This window comes from Onychomys torridus, chromosome 23 (genome assembly GCF_903995425.1).
Source record: "Onychomys torridus chromosome 23, mOncTor1.1, whole genome shotgun sequence".
Taxonomy (NCBI): domain Eukaryota; kingdom Metazoa; phylum Chordata; class Mammalia; order Rodentia; family Cricetidae; genus Onychomys; species Onychomys torridus.
This window is the reverse complement of record NC_050465.1, coordinates 5274414-5296023: the sequence shown is the minus strand read 5'-3', so window position 1 is coordinate 5296023 and position 21610 is coordinate 5274414. Positions and strand designations below refer to the sequence as shown.

Sequence of the window (21610 nt, the reverse complement as noted above, 5' to 3'; positions counted from 1 at the left end):
ACATCTGACAGCCAAAGATGTTATCCCTGTGTGGCACAGAACCACATTAAAAGATATGTGGGGCAGGATGAGAACTATGTGCATGCACGTGACCTCCAGCCCTTTTAGAATGGGCTAATAGATAAGTGGACAGTGCCCACCCACTGCACATCTCCATTCTGGGCTGCGGAACAGTAACGAAGATGGTTTGCATCTGGTACAGATGTTGACAGGTTTAAACACATACACACTTTGACAATGTTAGTCAAAAGTCACCCGTAGCAACAGATATGAAGACTGCAAAACTGGAAATATTTTAAAGATAGAAGCAGGATGTTTCCTATTGAAATCTGGATTCGTAATTGCCTAGATTTCAGAATTAATTCGCCTTCATTTCATTCCTTGTATGACACTGACATCTAGTGGAGTCAATGCTTCCAAGTCCTTCAACTCAAAATGCTCATCACCCACCTCCACCGCCATTCTGCCCAGCGGCAAAGCCAAAACCTGGGAACAACCTCCATGCTGGCCATTTCCTGGAATTTCAGCTTGCTGATCCTTAAATGCCACAACACAAACCCGTTGCAGCAGATTGCTGTATGAACCCAAATTTCTGTTCCATGCATGTTAGCTGGGCAGCTGGATTCAACGCTTCGAATGCTTTACTCTCAAACTGTCTTCTGACGATAAGGGGGAAAAGACCATCACACACACGCAGCCAGAGGCAATCTAAGATCGTCGGTGACCATGCAATTCACTGGGATTTCCAGTCACTGTGTTCTCACCAGCTTGAATAAGGCCTGTATCTCTGTGGCTTCCTGGCCTCTGTTTTCTTTCAGTGTGGCCAGCTCTGGCTACCAGCATACCTCCTAGACACTGAGCACAGTCAGGGCTCTGAAGAGCAGCTAGTAGCCAAGTCATTTTTCTTCTTCTTCTTCAGATCTTAAAATTAAGAGTCCTTCTGTGAGCTGTCAATCATCCAGGTCATGGGAGTTGTCAATCATCCAGGCCCCAGGGTCTTTTTTTGGATAGACGAGACAGGTTCTCCTTACAAATAGTTCTGTTTAAAGTGGTATTTCCTGGTTTCCATATTTCTTTCATGTGGTAGAAAACAAAGTTAATGTGAACTGAATGGTGCTAGGCAGGAAGTGCTGGGCCTTCACAGCCACTCCAAACAGTGTGGGGTTGGGGGTACAGAAACTTCTCATCCACCACTCTCGGACTAGCACATTCTTGGAGCCCAAAGCCTCCGAAGCCAGCTGTGGCTTCAGTAATTGGTTTTTCTGGACCCAGTGAGTCACAAGTGAATCAGCACCCTTTTGGGGAGGGAGCACCTTCTTAACCAACAGTCCAGCTCTGAGCATCCAGCTATAAACCAACTGTTCACATGACTGCTCATGCTGTGTGTCAAAAAAACTTTATAAAGCACAACCTTACATCCGTGTTACACGTTACTACTGTAACCTATCAGATACTTGCTTGTATGTACAGAAGCCGAAACGACCCCTTCAGACCTACCCTGCAGTCCTACCCACGATGTTTGCTGACTATCACTGCTGCCCACGCTCCTGACTTCAATAGCAGTGGAAAAAACCCACAAATATATCACTAAGACCCCCCCTGCCTCTCTGGGGAGTGCTCCCAACTGACAGCCCCACTGAAGAATAGCTACTGTTCCCAGATCAGAGAGGTCCAGTGATGTGTCTAAGGTCAAACAGCAGCCAGCAGTGTCTGTCAGAGCTGCATGATACAGCCAGCAAAGGAAAGGACAGGGTGGCTCAAAGGGGGACCCTCTGTCACCAGCAGACGGGCATGAATGATCTAACAGAGACGGTCACAAAGAATGGTGGAAAAGAGTGAGGCACCCACAGATCTGGCAGGTACCCACAGCATCATGTGACCATCTTCAGTTGAAGGCGTCAAATCAGACAATGAACTTCTAGCTATTCCTTTAGGTCAAGATAGGAATAAGAGACTTCTTTGAGACTCAGTCAGTAGGGAACAACCAAAACCAGGGGCCAAATGATTCGCACAGGCTGTAAGTGCAGACACTGCACAGAGCTGGCCAGCGAGAGAAAGACTTCCTGAAATCGCCCCATAATAGCTCTGGGCTTAACTGCAAAGCCATCCATGATTGATTGGTGATGTTTGCCGGGCATAAGAGGCAGGGAAAAGTAAGTTTGTCTCTTCTGTAGTTCAGGGAATATCTGTTCCCATCAGCCCAAAGAGCTTGTAAAAGTGCACATGCCTGGCTCCACCCTGGACTCAGGGTTTCTGAATCAAAGCTCAGATTTCCGACCCAGGACACTCCCTGGAGGACTCTGAGGAAAGGCCAGGGGAAGCCTACGGCAGGGACCCCTCAAACCCCGGGAAACCGCAGTACTGAAGGAAAGGTAAGTCCTAACCCCGTGCCCACCCCTGGGGTCAGTTCTCAGACCCCGCAGATGAACAGGGCCGATGGCTGAGGCCCCTCTGTGATGGGTCAGATGCCATGGGAACCCCCCAAGACCCTCACCCCCTCTCCGTGTAGAACACAAGTCTTTAGTGTGAGACCATGGAAGTACTGGGGGAGTAAAGGTTGTACACAAACCCCTCGGGGTTTGCGCTCAGTCCCCACCAGGTAATTCCCATGCTGCTCGGGACCCGAATCTCCTCACAGTTTCCTCAGATTCGAGTCATTGTGCTTCTCGTTCAGTTTAGTTTGGATTTTGCAACATCACTGGGCCCGGGGACGGACATCTTCCTGTGAGTAAGATGCCGGTGGCACTGAGGTTGGTCCTGAGGACGGACACTCACCGTGAAGAGGTTGGACCTGCGCTTGGACTGCTTGCGGACAGGCGTTGGGGTGTTGGCGGTGGGAGGGACGTCGATGCGAAGCTCCTTCTGGCTGGTGCTTGGGGTGGACGGGACGGAGGAGGAGTAATCACTTAAACTCCCACCTCCGTTACTCGTCTGTGAAAATTAACAAAATCAACGCCCTGTGAGCGAAGCAGCCTGAAAACCACCCAAGCAGGCTCACAGCAAGTGTCAAGGAAGCAGCAGCCGGGAGATGAGATGTCAACTCCCTGCACCTGGCCGGTTTAACTAATAGCAAGCGTTGCCAGAAGCAAGCGTTGCTTTGCCCGAGAAAAAGCACCTCAGGTCTCCACAATGGAGCTTGAAGATTTCTTCCCGCTTCAGAGTCTCACTCTGTGACCTAGGCCGACCTAACACTCACTAAGTAGCTCATGCTGGCCTTGAATTGGAGCAGTCGTCCTGTCCCAGCCTCTAGACTACTCAGACCAGAAGTGAGAGTTACCACACGCAGTGAACTTTGAAAAAACAAAAACCAAAACACCCAACGATTATTCTTCCTGTGAAAAACAAAACTGTAGTTTAAAAATGGCCTTCTGGGTGCTTCACTGTCCCTCCTGGGATGGAGAAGGAATGGCCACTCAGAACACCAAGCATCATTCTTAACTGACAGCTCACAAATCAGAGTACTATCCTAAAATGATTTTAGATCACTCAAACACCGAAGACACCAATCGTGAAGGTGTTCAGGGTGAGACTGTCCCAGGCCTGAGTGGTAAGTGCACCAAGGCAAGGTTTCTCAGGCAAAGTGAGCACTTGCAGGAAAACCTTCTCCCTGTGCCATCTGGAAAAAGCAGCAATGGGACACCCACCTAAGGAGCACCGATCACAACACAAGGACCAGCAAGTCACCAGCTCCTCACTGAGGTCCTGAGTGGATCCCTAGGACAAGTACCTTGCTTCCAAGTTAATATGTTTAGCAACATTGTTTAGGGGAGGCCTTCTAAGGGGCCTAAAGAAGATGGTAGTTATAAGCGACTTCCAGATCTAAGTGTAAGTGCATTTCTTAGCCAGTAAGACTTATTAACAACTGTTCATCCTATACACCGACCAAAACCAAAGCCAGTGATTTCAATCCACAGCCAAGATGGCAGCATACATCTGTTGTGGGATATTTGTACACTGTGTGAAGATATATTGCTCTAACTGGTTTAATAATGAGCTGAATGGCCAATAGTTAGGCAGGACTTCTGGGGACAAGAGAGGACTCCGGGAGAAGAAAGACAGAGACACGGAGAGGAAACAGGAGGTACAAGATAGAAGAGAGGTAATACCATGTGGCAGAATGTAGAGTAATATAAACGGGTTGATTTAAGTTATAAGAGTTAGTTAGAAACAAGCCTAAGCTATAAGACAAACTTTCATGACTAATAAGAAATCTCCATGTCATTATTTGGGAACTGGCAGGTGGGACAGAAAAAGACTTCTTACACACACCTGGCACCCCCATGTCAGCATGCCTCATAACACAGGCAGTGTGCAAAGAGAACATTAAAGATTGACTCCCATAAAGCCCACTTGGCCACAACAGCTTCTGAAGGGAAATGGGAAGTCAAACACAAACAGGCTGTTATTTACAAAGTTGGAAGAAGAAAACCAGATGCCAGCAGCTTTGGCACTGGCTGTGACCACTCTCCGCCCCAAGTCTTCCCTGGCACACCCTCGCTGCCTCACCTCCCGCACCACCTTTCGTACCTGGCTGATGTGCACAGCTGACACCTGGGCGGAACACACAGAGGAGTGGCTTGGAGAGTTGGGTAAGGACTTGCAGGGGCCTATGGACAGCTGCTGCTTCTTCCTTGTGGCAACAATCTTCTGGGCAACTAGTGAACACAGACAGGAGACATCGATGTGAGGTTGGTGGTCGGATATGAGGTGAACCACAGGGACCTTTGATGATCCCTGGCTTCCGCCATTCCTGCATCCATAGTAAGTTTCAGCTGGATACTTGACCACTGGAATAAATAGGACATTTCCCAGGGAGTCTGAATTCCCATACCCCAGCTGAATACAGTCCATAAGCAAGCAAGCCCAGGCTAATGGGACTAGAGTACAAGAAAGCCCTGGTAAATGAGCTTAGAGAACATCAAGCCCTGAGCAATGGGATTAGCACACACACAAGCCCTGGCCAATGTGTTGAGGGCAGAAAGCTCATGTGGATTTCAGGACTTGTCTCCAGGTGACAGCTGCTCTTTGCCCCCTTCTTCTTTGTCTTTTTTGGCTTAATCTCTCTGAAATGTACAGATGTGTGACTTTGGTGCCAGGAGCCACCCAGGACCCTTGGTGACACAGGGATGGAGGGCACATCAGTGAGACAGGATGCAAAACAGACCAGTCCTGACCCCTGAGGACTTCAGCCAGCCTGCTTGGATCACCTCAAGGGGCTGTAAATGTGCAACAGGAACACATGCCCACCTCACACAGGCTATCCTAATAAACAGCGTTCCCAGTTATTTAAAGGTAACCCCAAGTAAAGAAAATAGAACCAAATCCACTTGAAAGCTTTGTTTTGCACTGCCTAAAGAATGACTTGTAACTTCTTCAGGCTGTGTAGAATTATACTCAAGCAAGAATAATTACAACAAGGACCTTTTAAAAAAAAATTCTAATATATGTCCACATACACTGGAAATGTATCTTAATCGATACAAACCTAAATTCAACCAGCCATAACTTATGTCAGCAAATAGGCTCACTGATAAAGCATATGGTATTTAAAGGCAAAGGAAGTCAACAACTGGAAAACCATTCTTACACCAATGGGTGCTACCGCAGGAGAGTGGCTACAGTTTGTACCTTGAATGGGGGCACGTCTTGGTGGAGGAACCGGAGTTAAGCCTGGAGCCTCCCCGCCCTTGCCTCTACACACACCGCTGCTTTTGAGGCACTCTGCCTCTCCAGGACCAATGGTTACAGGAGACAGAGGCCACAAGGTGCTCACAGATAATTTCACTTCCAAATGAACACAACTTTGAGCAGGAACTGATGTGTGCACAGCTCATGGCTTTTGTGCAAATGAATGAGAGTGTTAAATGTGAGTAAGTGGAAATGCAATCTATAAAAAATGGTTCTCAGAGATGAAGCAGCGGCTTCATCAGTCACGGCCCACCTCCAAAAGGCTTCTCGTCACCCTGAAAGGATGATATCAATTAATTTATCTTCCCTCCAAGTATTGATCATAACCTTCATCAGCTAATCATGTTTAAATTACAGAGGAATATCGTGGTACTCCGTCATTTCAAAGCCATTGGTGTATTGATCAGGGACTGTTGAAAATGTATATTAGACTACCTTAAAAAAATCATTACGTGAACTCAAAATAAAATCTCAGGTCAGTGTCTCAGAACGGCAAACTAAGTGGAGAGTAGGAGGTTCTGACATTTCAAGACCCAAATTAACCCAAATTTCAAAATTGCCTAAGAGCCGTGGCTTGAAGGTGGAAAGTCACCTCGGTCCCCAGTGGGTGATGCTGTTCGGGAGGTTCTGGTGACATCAGTAGGCGGAGCCATGTTGGAGAAAACAGTCATGGGGGGCCCTGAAGTCTGTACGTCCTGGTTCCACTCCTGCTGTCCCTCTTCCTGCTCCCTCTGTGCTGAGGAACCGTGATCAGCTAGCTTCCTGACTGCCAGACCGTCTCCGCAGCCTGTTGCTCTACCTTCCTGGCTAGGGTGGCCCTATCCCCTCTGGAACTGTCAAAACAAACTGTCCCCATCTCAATTTCTTTTTCTGTCAGGATTTCTGTCTCAGAGGGAAAAAAAAATACACACACACACACACACACACACACACACACACACACACACACACACACACCCTGTGACTAATCGTTTCCAAAAAGAGGTTCAGATGATCAACTTGTTTTATCCCCAGTCTGAGCTCCCATCCATCTGGACCCACAATGACTTAACCACAGAACTTAGCGGAGAGGCACAAGACATGCTCAAACCATATTTTTAAATGCTTTCTGGACACCTGCCACAGAAGTCTTCCACTTGAAGGGAAGGTTTAGGAAACTGAGTCAAGTATGTTATGGAAACTCGCATTACGTGGAACTTCAAATGCAGATTCCCCACCGTCCTTCTTAGAAGGCACTGGGCAAGAACATAGGCATAAAATAGAGCAGCTCACAGCAAAGCCACATGGGTGGTACACAGTGTGGCTGCTGCACACCATGGCTAAGCCCATTCCCCAGGGAGACTGCTCTTCCAACCTTAAGGACCAAAACACAGATCCACACCGGCATTTATTTTCACTACATTGTTTTTCATGTCTGACCTGCTTCCTCATTATTCTTAAGACCTTTTAACTCATAGACACCAATAATGGAAAGAAAATGACTTTACAATGTTTTGTTCTACAGTGCCAGGAGAACTGGATAAAAGATAAGAACAGGGGCAAATGTACTTAATGAAGGACAAGAGGATTCTGGGTAAGGATGAGTGAGAGCAGGGGAGGTGAAGAAAATCCACCACCCTTTGCGTCTAATGGAGGATGAATATTTACTCTACAATAACTTCTTTGCTAACAGCTGCTGCTGCTCCCTGCTTTGTGTAACAGGGAGGAAACAGCACACCTGTGTGCCTTGGCCAACAACTTTCCGAAAAGTGTCACTACACTAGGTGAGTAGAAAGTATAGTGGCAACTCCAATCAGGAAGGGACCATGCTATTTATTACATACAGGGTCAGGTCCGCCAATCATGGGACTGTGTGGAAATCCGGGCAGATCCACGGGGGCCTTGACCCCAGCAGGTGATCACTGGCCCTCCTCCAACCTCTGCTCTAAGGCGTGGGCCACCAGGGATGGGAAGCAGGCCCTGCCCCTTTCAAACTGTAATTATCGGTGATACTTGGAATACGTTATGCGCTGGTAGGTTCAAAGATACAACTCCAGTAGTCCGCTGGCTGGGGATCTCACCCTCTTTGTGTTTGCTAGTACCTTGCTCATTCAACAAACACACTGTTACATGGTTTACACCAGTACACACACGCAAATGTCTTATTTAATGTGCTATGCATCAAACATACAAGCACCCAAGCCTGAAAGAATCGGCTTTATTTTTTTGTTATTGAGATTTAATAGTCTCTCACACTTGGTGGGATTCCGGACACTGTGTGCTGTGCTCCATCAAAAGTGTCACTCGGGAAGACAGGAACACTGCCCTTTTACCACAGGGGCCCACCACTCCTCTCTTCTCCTCCACGGCAGTGCTTGAAAGCTGCTTCCTCTACAATTCAGCTTTCTGTGTGGACTTGAGTAGGAGACAGAAACAAAACCAAAGCCCTCCCTTAGCCAGCCCTTCAGTCCTACCCACGGATTTAATTGCACAAGGCTCACACAGCAAGCAAGCAGTCAAGCTCAGGCAGAGAAGCGATGTCAGAATGGCGCCACCTTATGGAAGAGGTGGGTTAGTGCCTGCGAGCACGACAAAGGTCTCCTCCAGGTTGGAAAGGCTCCTTTCTAATCTCCGCTAATGTATGACATTCTTAAACTGAAACATACACCCATGTACACAGCTCCATTCTTCAATGGAAAAGCTACAGACATTAACAACAAAGACTGACATGTCTGCCCTTGCTTTCTCCACAAACTGTACATTTTCTACTGAACAAGAAAGCACCCCCAAAACGCTGAGATTGACTTCTCTGCTCAACCCTCATCACACCCCTTACCTTCTCCCGTGACATCACTGGGTCACTCACACAAATGCACGAATCACCTTACCTTGTCCTGCCAGGAGAGTGAGCCCTCTGCTCACAGCCCTGTCACCATGCACACAGAAGTATTTTGCCCTGTCTCTGCTGCCTGAAGGCTGAGCCTGGTGGGAGATTATACCCTCCCTCCGTCCGCAGATAAGGAGGACCCAGTGGGAGCCAGGTGTGATGTCTCACTGGTCCTGCAGAACCTGGGAGACGAGGCAGGAGGAAAAGCGCTATCTCAGGCCAGCCTGGATTACCCAAAGATAGAGCCAATCTCAAACACGCAAACTACATCCCCAACTATAACAAGGAAACAAAACACCGACCAGAGAGCTGAGGACAGCCACTCAGACACTGGCTGGAGGGCTCAGGCATGGCCTCCAGCCCAGCCTGCGCTGTCCCAGGACAGACAGAAGCTGGGAAATCCCTTGCTCTGCACCACTTGCTCTGTTTCTAAGGGGACCCCATAACTGACTGTGGTGATTTAAATGAGAAATGGCGCCCACACTCTTGGGCATTTAAATGCTTTTGGTCCCCAGGATGCCGGCACTGCTTGGGGAGGCTTAGAGGGCGTGACTTTGTGGATGACAGTTTAAAAAACTCATGCAGCTTTGAGCTCTCTTTCTGTCTTGCACTTGCTGACGAGCTCTTAGCTTGCTACTCCAGGGGCCACCATGCCGGATGGGTACTTCCTTGTCATGATGGACACATTCCTCTGGAACTGTAAGCCCAAATAAACCCTTCCATGACTACAGCAGTGACACAGGGAAGGAAGCTAAATCTACAAGGCCGGCTCAGCAGCTGTTGTACTGGGGCACTTCGGAGTCCACACTGCCCAGACCACGCCTCTACCCTTTCCTCTGTGACCTCAGCTGCCCGGGCAGCAGCCCCTGGCCCCAGCCTGGGCAGGGAAAACAGCAGACTACTGCTTCAACCACCAGACTTGCTCCCAAACTCGTCTTCCTGGCAATGTCCTGACCCAGCCCTCCACCTCCCAGAGCTGATTACAGACAAAGCCTTAAAGGACCCCGGACTGCAGCCGGAGGCCCAAGCATGCTGCGGGGTCATTTTCTCCAAGGCAAATCTGACTGTGACTTTTGACTGCTTGGATTTTCAACGGCTTTGGTCACACAAACCCTATGTGGACTAAGGGTGGGTTCTGCACTCCTGTTACAGGCCTGCCTTAGCACATCTATGTAAGTCTTGTCATTCTGCTAGGACCCCCCCAGGGTCTCAGATAAATTCTACAAGGTTCGAGAGCAGTGGTTCTCAAACTGTGGAGAGCGACCCCCTTTGGCAAAGCTCTATCTCCAAAAATATCTACAGTAGGATTCATAACAGTAGCAAAATTACAATTATGAAGGAGCAGCCAAAATAACTGTATGGTTGGGGTCACCACAACATGAGGTATGACCCTATATTCAAGGGTCACAGCATTAGGAAGGTTGAGAACTACTGCTCTGTAAGGAGCAGATGACATCTGAGGTACAGGAAGAGGATGGAGCTATGAGCTCAGGATGGCACACAGTCCTGTCATCTAAGGCCCACAGATGTGAGTGCTTAAGACCCACGGCTAGACACAAGTGAGGCAGGTGTAGAGAGGACTCTTCTACTGGGAAAAAACTGTAGTACATCGCTAATCTAGAGCTGGGGGGTCCGATCCTGGGGTACTATTTTAGATAATTACGTATACTAATATGTATATACAATAATAAAAATGGTATTTTCAATACCGTAACAGACGCACTTACAAAGGCCACGTGGCTGGACACAGCGCACTGTACAGTGAGTGCAGAGAGACAGTCACGCTATAAACCTAGGAAGGCATCGTCCCAGCAGTATCCTGTCTACACCTCCAAGGGTGGGGTTACACATGCTCCAATCCACCTCACCCCGAAGTATTTTCAAAGCCTGGATTTTGGAGCAGTAATCACTGTATGACTTGTGATTCTCTTTTGTGCCTTAACCCCCCAAATGCCTCTTACACCCTTCACCACAAGGCCCTGGCAGAGAACCGTGAGGGGCTCACCTGGGAAACCCCATAAATAACAAAACCCACTGAGGACTGTGAATCTTCCACTAATGTCTCTACTTTAAATTATAGGAGAATGGTCATTAAACCAGCTTATTAATTAAGGAAAAATTAATTACCAAGTTGCCTATATAGCTCTGAATGTGTGACTTAGAAGTAAAAATAAACTTAAAGTGGAACATTTCTCACAAAAATGGCAAAGTCAATACATGTTGGAGGAGGCATATTCGGTTCTGTTGGTAATCCGATCTGTCTGCCAGCTGTGTTTCTATATTACTAAGTTTTGAGTAAGGACGGAGCTATGGATGCCAGCAAAACCAAGAAAACCGGGGTAAGGCTGGGAAGCAGCTTGCTTGGTAGAGAGCGGGAAGCCGTAGGCTCCACCCCCAGCATGGTATAAACTGGGTGAGATGGTGCACACCTGTAATCCTGGTGCTTGGGAAGTGGAGGCAAGGGGCCAGGAGTTCAAGATCATCCCTGGCTACATGGTGACCTGAAGGCTAGCCTGTGCTACATGAGACACTGCTTCAAAACCAAACCAGCAACAATCCTGGAGCAGAAGCAGGAAAGGGAACGAGAGAGAGAGAGAGAGAGAGAGAGAGAGAGAGAGACAGAGAGAGAGAGACAGAGAGAGACAGAGAGAGAGAGACAGCGCATGCTCCGGAAACTGAGAATTTCCAGTGTCCTCCCTGAGGACACTTCCCAAGCCAGGGGACAGCACAGTCTGCCACCTGAACACCTGCTGGGATGCAGTTAATGCTTGCATGTGTCTGGAGTGCAACAGTCACCCCGCATCCAAGGAGATGCAGGATGACTGACGGGGGTGGGGATGGGGGGCAGAAAGGTTAGAACAAATGAAGGGAAGAGAAGCTCTGAAGGGCAGAGAACCCCGCTTCTAAGGCTTCAATATGCAAAGAGTGCTGTTGGCAGCCTGAAGGCAAAAAGGAACCTTTCCAGCTGTTCTAGAACACAACGACAAGACCCACACTATGGAAAGAAAACTAGTGTGGCTTACAAGATGCAGGTCATTCCCACCTAGACACTCGAGAAGGGGAACGTGAGTGCTGTGCATGGGATGAGATAGGCTCCAGGGACTGGAGACACCCCCACATCTAATGTCAGTTTGCCCTTCTAGTTGGGTGATGCTCTGCAGGCTGACTGTGCATCAAAGCTGCCAGGAACTCTTTCAAGGGGTCACAGTTCACACTGTCTTAACCCCCACATGCATGGGGCCTTTCTGTAGGCATGCGACTCTGCAAGGGAAATCTCATGTTCCTACACCTAGAACAGTCTTCACCCCCCTGCTTGTTGCCCTTAAAACTAGCTCTCAGCTCTTCTCAGGTCTAGCCCCTTCCAACCACCCTACATGGCCACCAACTCTGCTCCTTCACAAATACTGTTTGGCCCAACTGCATCTGTGCTTCCTAGAAAACTACCATTTAGCCATGAGAACAAATACTAAGAAGGTGACTTTCCTGCAACTGAACATTCAATACTCAGGCCTTGTCGACCTCTGGGACTTTGCTTTTGACAGCCTCGCCAGTCAAAGCCCAGTGAGAGGCTCTGGTCAGAGATCCACAGCTGCAGTCCCGATGCCGTCGGCAAATCAGGAGGATCAATGGCCAGGGTAGACTCTGCGGTGACCTACCTTCATCATAAACAAGACACAGATTAAGACTATGCATGTGCCTGCCTCTCCATCTACCAATATATGTATGTCTATCAACAGATCAGAGTGTGTGTGTGCGTGCATGTGTGTGCATGCACATTCGCGCATGTGCATGTGCATGTCTATCAAGCAAGTATGTTTTATTTTCTTGATTTTCAGTACCCAGATAAGACCCACATTCTTGAACATGCTAGGTAAGTAAGTACCCTACTCCTGAGCTAGTCCCCAACGCCTACAATATTTCTATTACACTCTTTAAAATAAAAAGCCCTCAATTCTAAGACAGGCTATGTTTAAAAAGCCATGCTGTAATTTCTTCTGGTGAGGCCTTTGAGTTTTTCCTGAAGTAATGAAGTCTGAATTCTTAATCTGAGATTCAGTTCTTATCTGTATTCTTTTTATCTCGTTGTATTAAAACAAATTTATCTTCATTTATGTCGCAATTACCTATTAGGGTTGTTAATTTGCTGGAAATGAAGCTATTGTTTAATTGCTCCTATTAATCGGGGATTTAAATGCCGACTGTAATAAACAGTTACCTTCAGGACGGAGCAAAGTCAAGGCTGCTGACATTAATTTCAGAATTTTAGACCGAGGGGGAATTTCTGCATTCAGGGACACTAGATTTTCTGTTCACAGAAAAAGTGGAAGACTACGGAATACTCACAAGAGGAACAGATACAGTCTGCTGGCTCTTTTTCACACATGTGACAGACTGTCGTGTAAAACGACTGTGGCAAAGGGCAGGAAATCCTGCTGCAGGAAACACACCCACCCCCCTTTCGTGGCTCCGCACACAAGATTCTTTACATTTTAACCTCCAAGTAGGTAGCTGAGAATGGGCATGTCTGATTCAAGTGGTGGAGTCTCAGCTCTGTGCCGTGGAGATGCCAGCCTATGGGGGACAATGTAAGCATTCACTGCTCTGAAAAATGAGCCTCACCAGCTGGGGACTGCCGTGGGCTGGTTCTGTCTGCAGGCAGGATGGACACGGAACTTTGGTGGGCACCACACACTTCTCCCAAAGCTTGCTGGGAAAAGTGTGCCTGTCAAAGCCGATACCCTCCTGGGTGTCCTTCAGGGTCACATCTCAAGGCCCAGCCTGTCCCCCTGTGCAGACAGACAGGTCCGAACACTCAGGGGTACACTAAGATGCTGGTGGATCCCCCAGTTCTCTCCCACCTGACTTCCTCAGCATCAACTCACATCCACACCTTGTTTTCTCACACAACCACCCCCCTCATTCACCCTCCCCATACACCACCCCCCTGAGTACTTTGAATGCTAGCGGGTTTGTCAGGGTTCTTCCCTGACTTCCAGTCTCCCTTTCTCCTGCATTCTTTAGCTTCCTCATCTCAGTGAACCTTGGCTTTGGTCTGAAAGCTTCATCTCCGACTTGCTGTCCAGCAGCCCTGAATGATGCTCTGCTTCCCTGAGCTTTCCCTGGGCTCAATCCTAGGTGCGAGCACAGCCTTTCTAACCCTGCCCACCCCACTGGGGTGAGCCCACCCTCAGGGCCAGGCTGGGAAGACCGAGCAGCAGCCCAATACCAATTCCCAGAAGGCCCCAGAAGGTTCTTAGTCGTACTGATGGTCCCACAGTGCTCTTGGTTCAGGGATGCTCTTGAGCATGCTGGCTCCAGAAGTCTCTTAGCGACACCGCTGGTTCTAGAATGCACTTAGTTGTGTTGCTGGCCCCCAAACACTCTTGGACGTTCTTGATTGGTGCTTCAGCAGAGTTAAGCAGGTTGACGTCCATCCCATGTCTAACATACATGGAGGTGGCGGCTTCACCAGGCTGTACAGCATCCCTCCCTCACTAACTGTTCCATACACTGTACCACTGAGATGGTGCACATATTGGTGGGTATACCTAGGGACAGTGGAGACTGACGAACTCAGACAGGTCTGTCAGCAGCACTGGCTGGCCACCAGCATGCTAATAAGTACATTTTATTGACCTTCCAGCCAGCCCAAGCATCCCATGGATGTAATCCTTCAGGACTTTGTTTCCTTGACTATCAGGAATCACCCCTGGAGTCTCTGCTTCTTAAACTCCTGTGTTGGAATTCACTTCCTCCTGGCTCCTCCCTGCTTGATGCCGGATAATACAGACAGTGCTGCAGGATAGAAGCATGTAGGAACTGTGTGCATGAGGGACAGAAAGTGCTGCAGGATAGAAGCATGCAGGAACTGTGTGTATGAGGGAAACATTGAGAGGTTAGAAATACCACAGAGAAAACTACGACAAACAGGCAACATGTAGGCAGATAATGAAATGTGAGGGATGTGCCCAACCCAAGGAGCAAGCAACAGTGAGTGCACAATGAAGAAAGGTTTGGATGTTCTGCAAAGCTGCTGTGCATGGCTGCAGCTGCACCAGCAAGGGCTATTACAGTCCCTGTGTGCTCAATTCTCAGCCAGGATCAGTGAGGAAACAGATATAAGAAACCTGTGTCCAGATAACTAGAGCTGGACCTCCAGAAGTGCCCAGACCATAGGGGGCAACAGCTTCCTCAAAGATGTTTAACACAGACAAATTACTACACACTAGGAAAAGCCACCCTAGAGAACCAGGAAGACTGACAGGCGTGGAAATGTCAAACTTCTGACGGAACCTAGAAGGCCCACTGCACAGCACAGGAGAGACGCTTCTCTTCCTGTAGATGGGCCTTGCTCATAGATCCAGTTCCCCTTCAGACCCTCAGCTCTGCTCTTCTTCACTGAGGACCCTAAGGACAGACAGAAGGCTGCTCACAGCTTCCACTCACTGCCTGGTGAGCATTCATCACTACCACACATCACCCTCAAAACGAGTAGACAGCTCAGCACACACCACCATCCGGCACTCAGAAGGTTGAGGCAGGAGGATCACGAGTTTGAGGCCAGTATGAGAGTCGGACAGTGATACCTTGTGGGGTGGGGGAAGAAAGAAGGAGAGGAATGAGAACAGGCAGAGCTCAAAGCCGTTCCCACAGCTTGCATGGTCTGATGTGAAGAATGATATGCTCGAAGCATGAACTGGAGGTCCTCGAAGATTGCACCGCGTGGACTGTGCATCCCATAATCACAGATTCAGTGTGTCAGCGAGTGCAACACACACACACCCACATTGATTAGAAAACATGCAGCATTTCAAACACCACAATTAAACACTGGGAAGAATCTGTTCAGAAGCCCAGGGGATGATTAACCTCCTCTCTCACTTGTCCTCAAGTCGGATGCAAATCAGTGCCTTCTGAGCCCAGGCAAGTGAAGATCCCAATAAATTGGCAATACAATTCGGATGGCAGGCAAGGAGCTCAAAGATAAATGGCTTAAACAAAGTGGGGGAAATGAACCTGTCACTTCTCCTCAACTCATCAAGCTGTCTCACACAGAAGCGATGATCCTGGAGCAGGGCTGCTTCTGACACCCCGAAGCGGAGTCTCCCCCAGGAATTCTTCAATCTGCAGACTCCCAGCTCACCAGCCACAAGTACAGACCTCGCCAAAGACCAAACTGCTCACAAAATACACCAACACACTCTTACCAGTTACATCAAAGAAAGCCAGAAGGAAGATGTGGAGAGAATCACCGCCATAAGCAGCCTGCTAGAGATCAGAAAAGCAGTCAGGGCTGGCCAAGGACAGACGGACGGACGGACAGACACACACACACACACACACACACCCCACCAGGGCATGCAGACATACAGACATACAGACATACAGACAGACACACACACACCAGGGCACACATACACACACCCCACCAGGACAGACAGACAGACAGACAGACACACACACACCAGGGCACACATACACACACCCCACCAGGGCATACACACACACACACACACACACACACACACACACACACACACACCACCAGGGCAAGCAGACAGACACACATACACACACACTCCACTAGCGCAGACAGACAGACAGACAGACAGACACATACCACCACCACCACCACCACCACCACCACCACCACCACCACCACCACCACCACCACCACCACCAGAGCATGCAGATGATCAGGTAAAGTACTAACGCCAAGGCACCAGCTCAACATTTGAAAGAGCAACATGAGGAAATCAAGGTCAGCTGTGCTCAGGTGATAGCAGAGCCCTACAAAGGCATGGCATGCAGGCCAGCAGTTCTGCCATCTCAAGAGCCTGGAACAGACAAGGTTCAGGGCGACCATCAGTTTTCCCTTCAGTGAACTAATCCCCTCTGTCTACTGTTGTCCTAAGGGAATCAAAGGCCTAATCTCTGAAGAAACCCACGGTACTGGAGAGCTAAAGCATGCAGACCTGCCTCCAACATCTCTACCCATCTTCAGACAGCTTTCAGCTCCAGAAAGAGACAGGGCAAGTGAGGTGGCTCGGCAGTTAAGCACCTGCATCCGAGTTTGACCCCCAGGATGCACACCGTGGATGGAGAAAGTGGATCGCACACATTGTCTGTCTCTGGCCCCTGTGTGCATGCATGCACTTGAAGAAATGAAGCCTCTCCTTCCAGCTCTGTTAGCCACGAGGCCTGTGGAAGGTCTGGGGACAAGTGACAGTGACACACAGGTTGAATTATACAATGTATTGTGATGTGATTAGAAAGAAGGATGAGGTGACAGGACAGATTTCTACTCGGTCTTCAGCATGGCTTTGTGCATTAAGACACTGCAGCCCCTCCCCCGACACACACACATACGCACATCAATTATTATTACTCAGCCAGCACCACCCAGAGCCCTGCCCTTCCCAATGCCTCACACAGGATTCCTGCTGGGGCGGGCTTGCCTTCTGGGACACTATAGTATGCTGGCCACGTAAATGAATGAGGTCAAAAGTGGCAAGACCGTTCAGTGGGTAAAGACACTCGATGCCAAGCTTGATGACCTGAGGTCAATCTCCGGAACTCACATGGTGGACAGAGAGAATGGACTCCTGCAAGCTGTCCTCTGAGCATGAGTGCGCGCACGCGCGCGCGCACACACACACACACACACACACACACACACACACTCTTAAAAAGGGAGGAGGCCTGTGATGAACCTAAAGAGCCTAGTACAATAGAGGATGTAAACTTCCACAGAATTAACATAGAAGCCTCAACAGTTCTTTTGAATAGGCTGCAGCTGCCAAAGGGTTAAGCACATAGTGGACAGACACTTTTCAACATTTCTCTCCTTTAATGAGAAATTAAGTTTATCAACTACCATTGTAATTACACACAGCACCTCAGGTAATTAAAAGGGATCTAAATCTAATTTTATTTACATTTAGAATACCTGAGGTCATCTCCGATCAAGACTTCACATTCGTGACTAATAATACTTCAGTGTTAATTAGAGATCAGCAGAGAATGCTGACTGATTCTGAATCTATAATCTGCAGTGGTTTAGCAACATCGAGAGAGTCCAGGCACATCTTCCTGGAACACAGCAGTTTGTACAATCGACAAACATCCTCCAGAGTCACCAGTACTTCTTCCTCAGCTATGTCTCGGAAGAAGCAGGGGCTCTAATGATACTGTGAGCTTCTACTTGTGAGAAAATGTCTCATATTAAATACAAATGAATCCATCTTTGTATGGGATGGCTATGGTGGTATTTTAAATAGGCTACTGTGTTGAGTGGTCCCTAAAATGTTCATAATACACGTCTTTATAGTGAAATGAACATTATTTCTGTCCAATGTAGACTTGATGATGGCAATGTGATGCTATGTCTCCTTTATTGCATACCTATGCATCCATCCTTCATCCCTCCATCCTTCATCTCCCTCACTACACTGAAACAGGATCAGCTGAGGAATTGGCGAGGTGAGGAAGCTGTGGCTTGTTCTGTCTCTCTGATCTTCCAGCAGTCACCCCAATAACTGACCTCATGTTTGATTTTATTAATAAGACTTTTAAGATTCCTGCTACAGCCTGATGCATATCAAGCCTCATGCAGGCTTCAGTCCACTCCCAAACATTTCACCACAGCCATAAATAAAAGGTTATGAAGGCTCTTTGACCAAAAGGTCAATCTGTTTCTCCTCAACTCACTGTCTTTCTACTCAAAATTCTTGCTTTAATCTATCCTAAGGAGATGATCCTTTGTCAACAAAAAAGTGGGAACATCAGGGCTAGAGCCCCCAGGAAAATACAGGATCTTCAAAGTCTGAGGTGGTGGAGGCTAGCTTTACAGACTTTCAGGCCTGGTCACCAGACTGCAACACAAACACACACGTGTACAAGAACATAAACCGCTGTCTCCTGGTTTAAAATACTAAAAGCTAAAGAGAAACGAATAGACAAATTGCTGACTGCGGGTGCAGAGAGCTGTCCCCAGGTGATGCTGATGCTGCTTCCCAACACAAGCACACGTACACAGACCTCAGCACATCTCTAGGCTGGCCTGAAGCTGGACGCTGAAGATCAGCAGTGTCCAGCTGCTGTTCTCTGCCGTTCTGGGGTGTTATTTACAAAGAAAAGAGTACTTTTATGAGGTGACTCAAAGAAGGCAGATTTTTCTTTGGGGGTTGGAATTCTTCCATTTATTTAGCTGAATTGTTTGATATCTTTTTAATTGTGTGTGTGTGTGTGTGTGTGTGTGTGTGTGTGATTCCTTGGAGTAAGGCAGTCACTAGCCACTTGACAGAGGTGCTGGGGACAGTACCTGCTCTGAATTGCTGAACTATTACCACCTGACATTTTATATACTAACAAATTCTCTACACATGAGCTTCTCTCATGAGGCTTCTGGGAAAGAACCTTGAACACAAGTACATCAAAAGAGCTTGCTTGTGCTGGTTATTAACCCAAACCTTAGCGCTGCTTCAGACTCAGAGACAGTGATTGGAAAGTAATGCTCCCTTCATGGAGGTACTCAAAAAACCGCCCGTGGGTGAGACACGCTAAGTGAAAGGCAGATTACAGCTGGGAAATTTAATGTGCCAAATGGTCACACTGTCAAACCAAGCTCAGAAGACTGGGCATCCAGTGGGGTTTTTCCTTCCCTCCTCAAAAATGCGTGGGAAAAAGATGACAAAGGCATCGTGTGCCTTTGTTTCTGAAACAGATTTCTCTTTTCATGAAAAAAAACATTAAAAGGGGCGATTACAGCTACACAGAGTAGCCACATCTGTCCCCCTTCAAACACACTGAAGTATCCATAGAGCCATGCTCTGAACCATGGTCCATTGAAGCCAGGAGCCACTCTGTGCCTGCAACTTCTCTGGGTTCTGGGCACACAACCCGAAAGTGGCCTAGCGACACTGGGCCTCGGTGAAAGGGAACCACAGCTAGGAACTGTAGGCATTTCTTTCAGCCTCCTTGAGCTATAAAAGCAAGCCCGAACTCCTTGTGGACTGAAGACATCCCACTAGAGGAGATGGCTCACTCCCCAGAGCAAATCAGAGGGGGATGACGTTGCTGTTTAGGTCTTTTTAACAAGCTGGCACTGGCTGTACAATGGTGAGGACCATACCCTCTCCAGGCCACAGAAGGGATGGGCAGCATCTGGCTTGTCAAAGCCTCTGGATGCCTAACACAAAGCCAGCTGGGGAGGGACAGGCATCCAATCAAACTAGGGTTTCGTTTGGGAAGCACCATTCAGTATCCAATAAACGCGCAAGTCTTCCTGTGTGCCTTTTTGGCCTTCATAAGCATCTAACTGTCATAACATCTATAATTCAGCATAGAAAAGGCACCATAGAGCATTCATTATCAATCTCACAAAACATATAAGGCTCCTTTGCACCTCAATCATTTGCTAACAGTTACAATAAGATTGTATTAAAAATTTAAACTGCCCTACTTAAGCAATTTACCTTCAAACGTCCATTTCCAGGAAATGAGTCCGAGGGACATGAATGTCGAACCCTTGTTCAGATTTATTGCGCTGGAGAATATTTCTCCTGATAACGCTCTGACGAGTGAAGTCTAATGACTTTAGTTTTATTACTTTTTAAGCACTTAATGGGAAAATTTAGACATTTTCACAAGACTGAGCTTCAACACGAATGGTACCTTTAAAAAATGACAGGCAGAGGCAGGTCTGTGAGATTACTACAGACACAGCCAGGCTAGTGCAATCGAGAGATTTTAAGTCAGTGACTAATACAGCAGGCTTGCCTCTGACATTATCAGTCTGAGCACCCCCCCCCCCCCCCCCCGCGCGCGCTTTTTTTTAACTGTCTTAAATAATAGCCCAGAGAATATTTAGCCAAGACTGGCTGTGGAGAATTTTATCATTATGCATGTAAAAATTTAAAGCCATTTAAAAAGCCCACAGTATTTAATCTTTTCCCCTGCACTTACAAACCACCTTCCGTGGGGAAGTTACAGGGCAAATACCATAATTATCTCAGTGTCATTACCTAAGCCCTGGTCAGTACTGGCTGCTTCTACCACCAGCCATCCCGACAGCGGGAGAACCACCTTTGAAACACGGAGAAACAAATAGGAAAGTTCCCCTGCACTCCACGCCATCTTCCCTCAACCCCAGCCACAGCTGGGATCACTCAGACTTCAATTAAAGCGGAGGCAGGAACCCTATCAATCACGAGGGCCGATAAATTTCTTATCTTTCTCTTTAGCTACCCCGTCGCACAGCTTAAATATAAACATACCTTGCAACAGGACTGTAAATTACTCATCCCTTGGTGACTCTACCCAGCCTCGGAAGAGGCAGGAATGATTTGAGCAAAATCCAAGGCACGATCACCACACTAAAGCTGATTTACAGACCTCAGGAAAATAAAAGGCCTCCAAGAATCACACTGACAGCAGGTCTTTTTGAGTTTGTTTATTTGGCTTAAAACTGGTAATGACGAGTCTTTATTAGTATGACTAAGTTTTATGTGCAAAATCCAATTTTCTGTAGAAATATTTTTGCTGCATCTGCCAATAATATCTCTTGCAGTTACGCGTAGCTATTAATTTTTTTAAAAGCTAAATTCCTCAACATTTTTTAAGCTTTAAAGGGTGGGGGGGAAGAGTAGAAGACCAACGAACTGTTTTTTCCTCAGGATAAAATGGAACACAAGCGGATCTCTGCTGTCCCTGGCCAGCAGAAATGGCTGTGGGCGGGGCTCCCACAGAGGCCATTACTCAGTCCCAACTTAACAGTTTTCACGTATTTTCTCGAATCCTGTAATAAGATGTGGGCCATGGGTGTGCAGCTCCTGGGTGCAAACTTCACTCAGAACACAAACATTCTCCTGTCTCACTGCCGAGCTGAGCAGCTAAGGCGTCGAGCTGCTGCCACTGCAGCCTCGGGGTGAGCTTCCAGGTTCCCGGCACACCACATCCCCCGTGTGCCTGGCTTAGTTAACTGTATCTTTCAAATTAAGACGCAGGCAGCACAGGAACTTGCCACCACCCTCACTCAGCCCACAAGGCAGGCAG

At 47.9% G+C, this 21610-nt stretch overlaps 1 protein-coding gene across 8 annotated transcripts in view; it reads right to left on the bottom strand.

Moving 5' to 3' along the window:
* Positions 1–21610, bottom strand: part of Agap1 (ArfGAP with GTPase domain, ankyrin repeat and PH domain 1) — a 459873-nt gene that overhangs the window by 240284 nt on the left and 197979 nt on the right. For all 8 annotated transcript variants that reach the window (XM_036173288.1, XM_036173289.1, XM_036173290.1 and 5 more), the window contains 2 exons: positions 4528–4655; positions 2776–2931 (listed from right to left, as the gene is read on the bottom strand). In XM_036173288.1, the coding sequence (XP_036029181.1) occupies positions 2776–2931; positions 4528–4655 (284 nt within the window). The remainder of the gene's footprint in view (positions 1–2775; positions 2932–4527; positions 4656–21610) is intronic.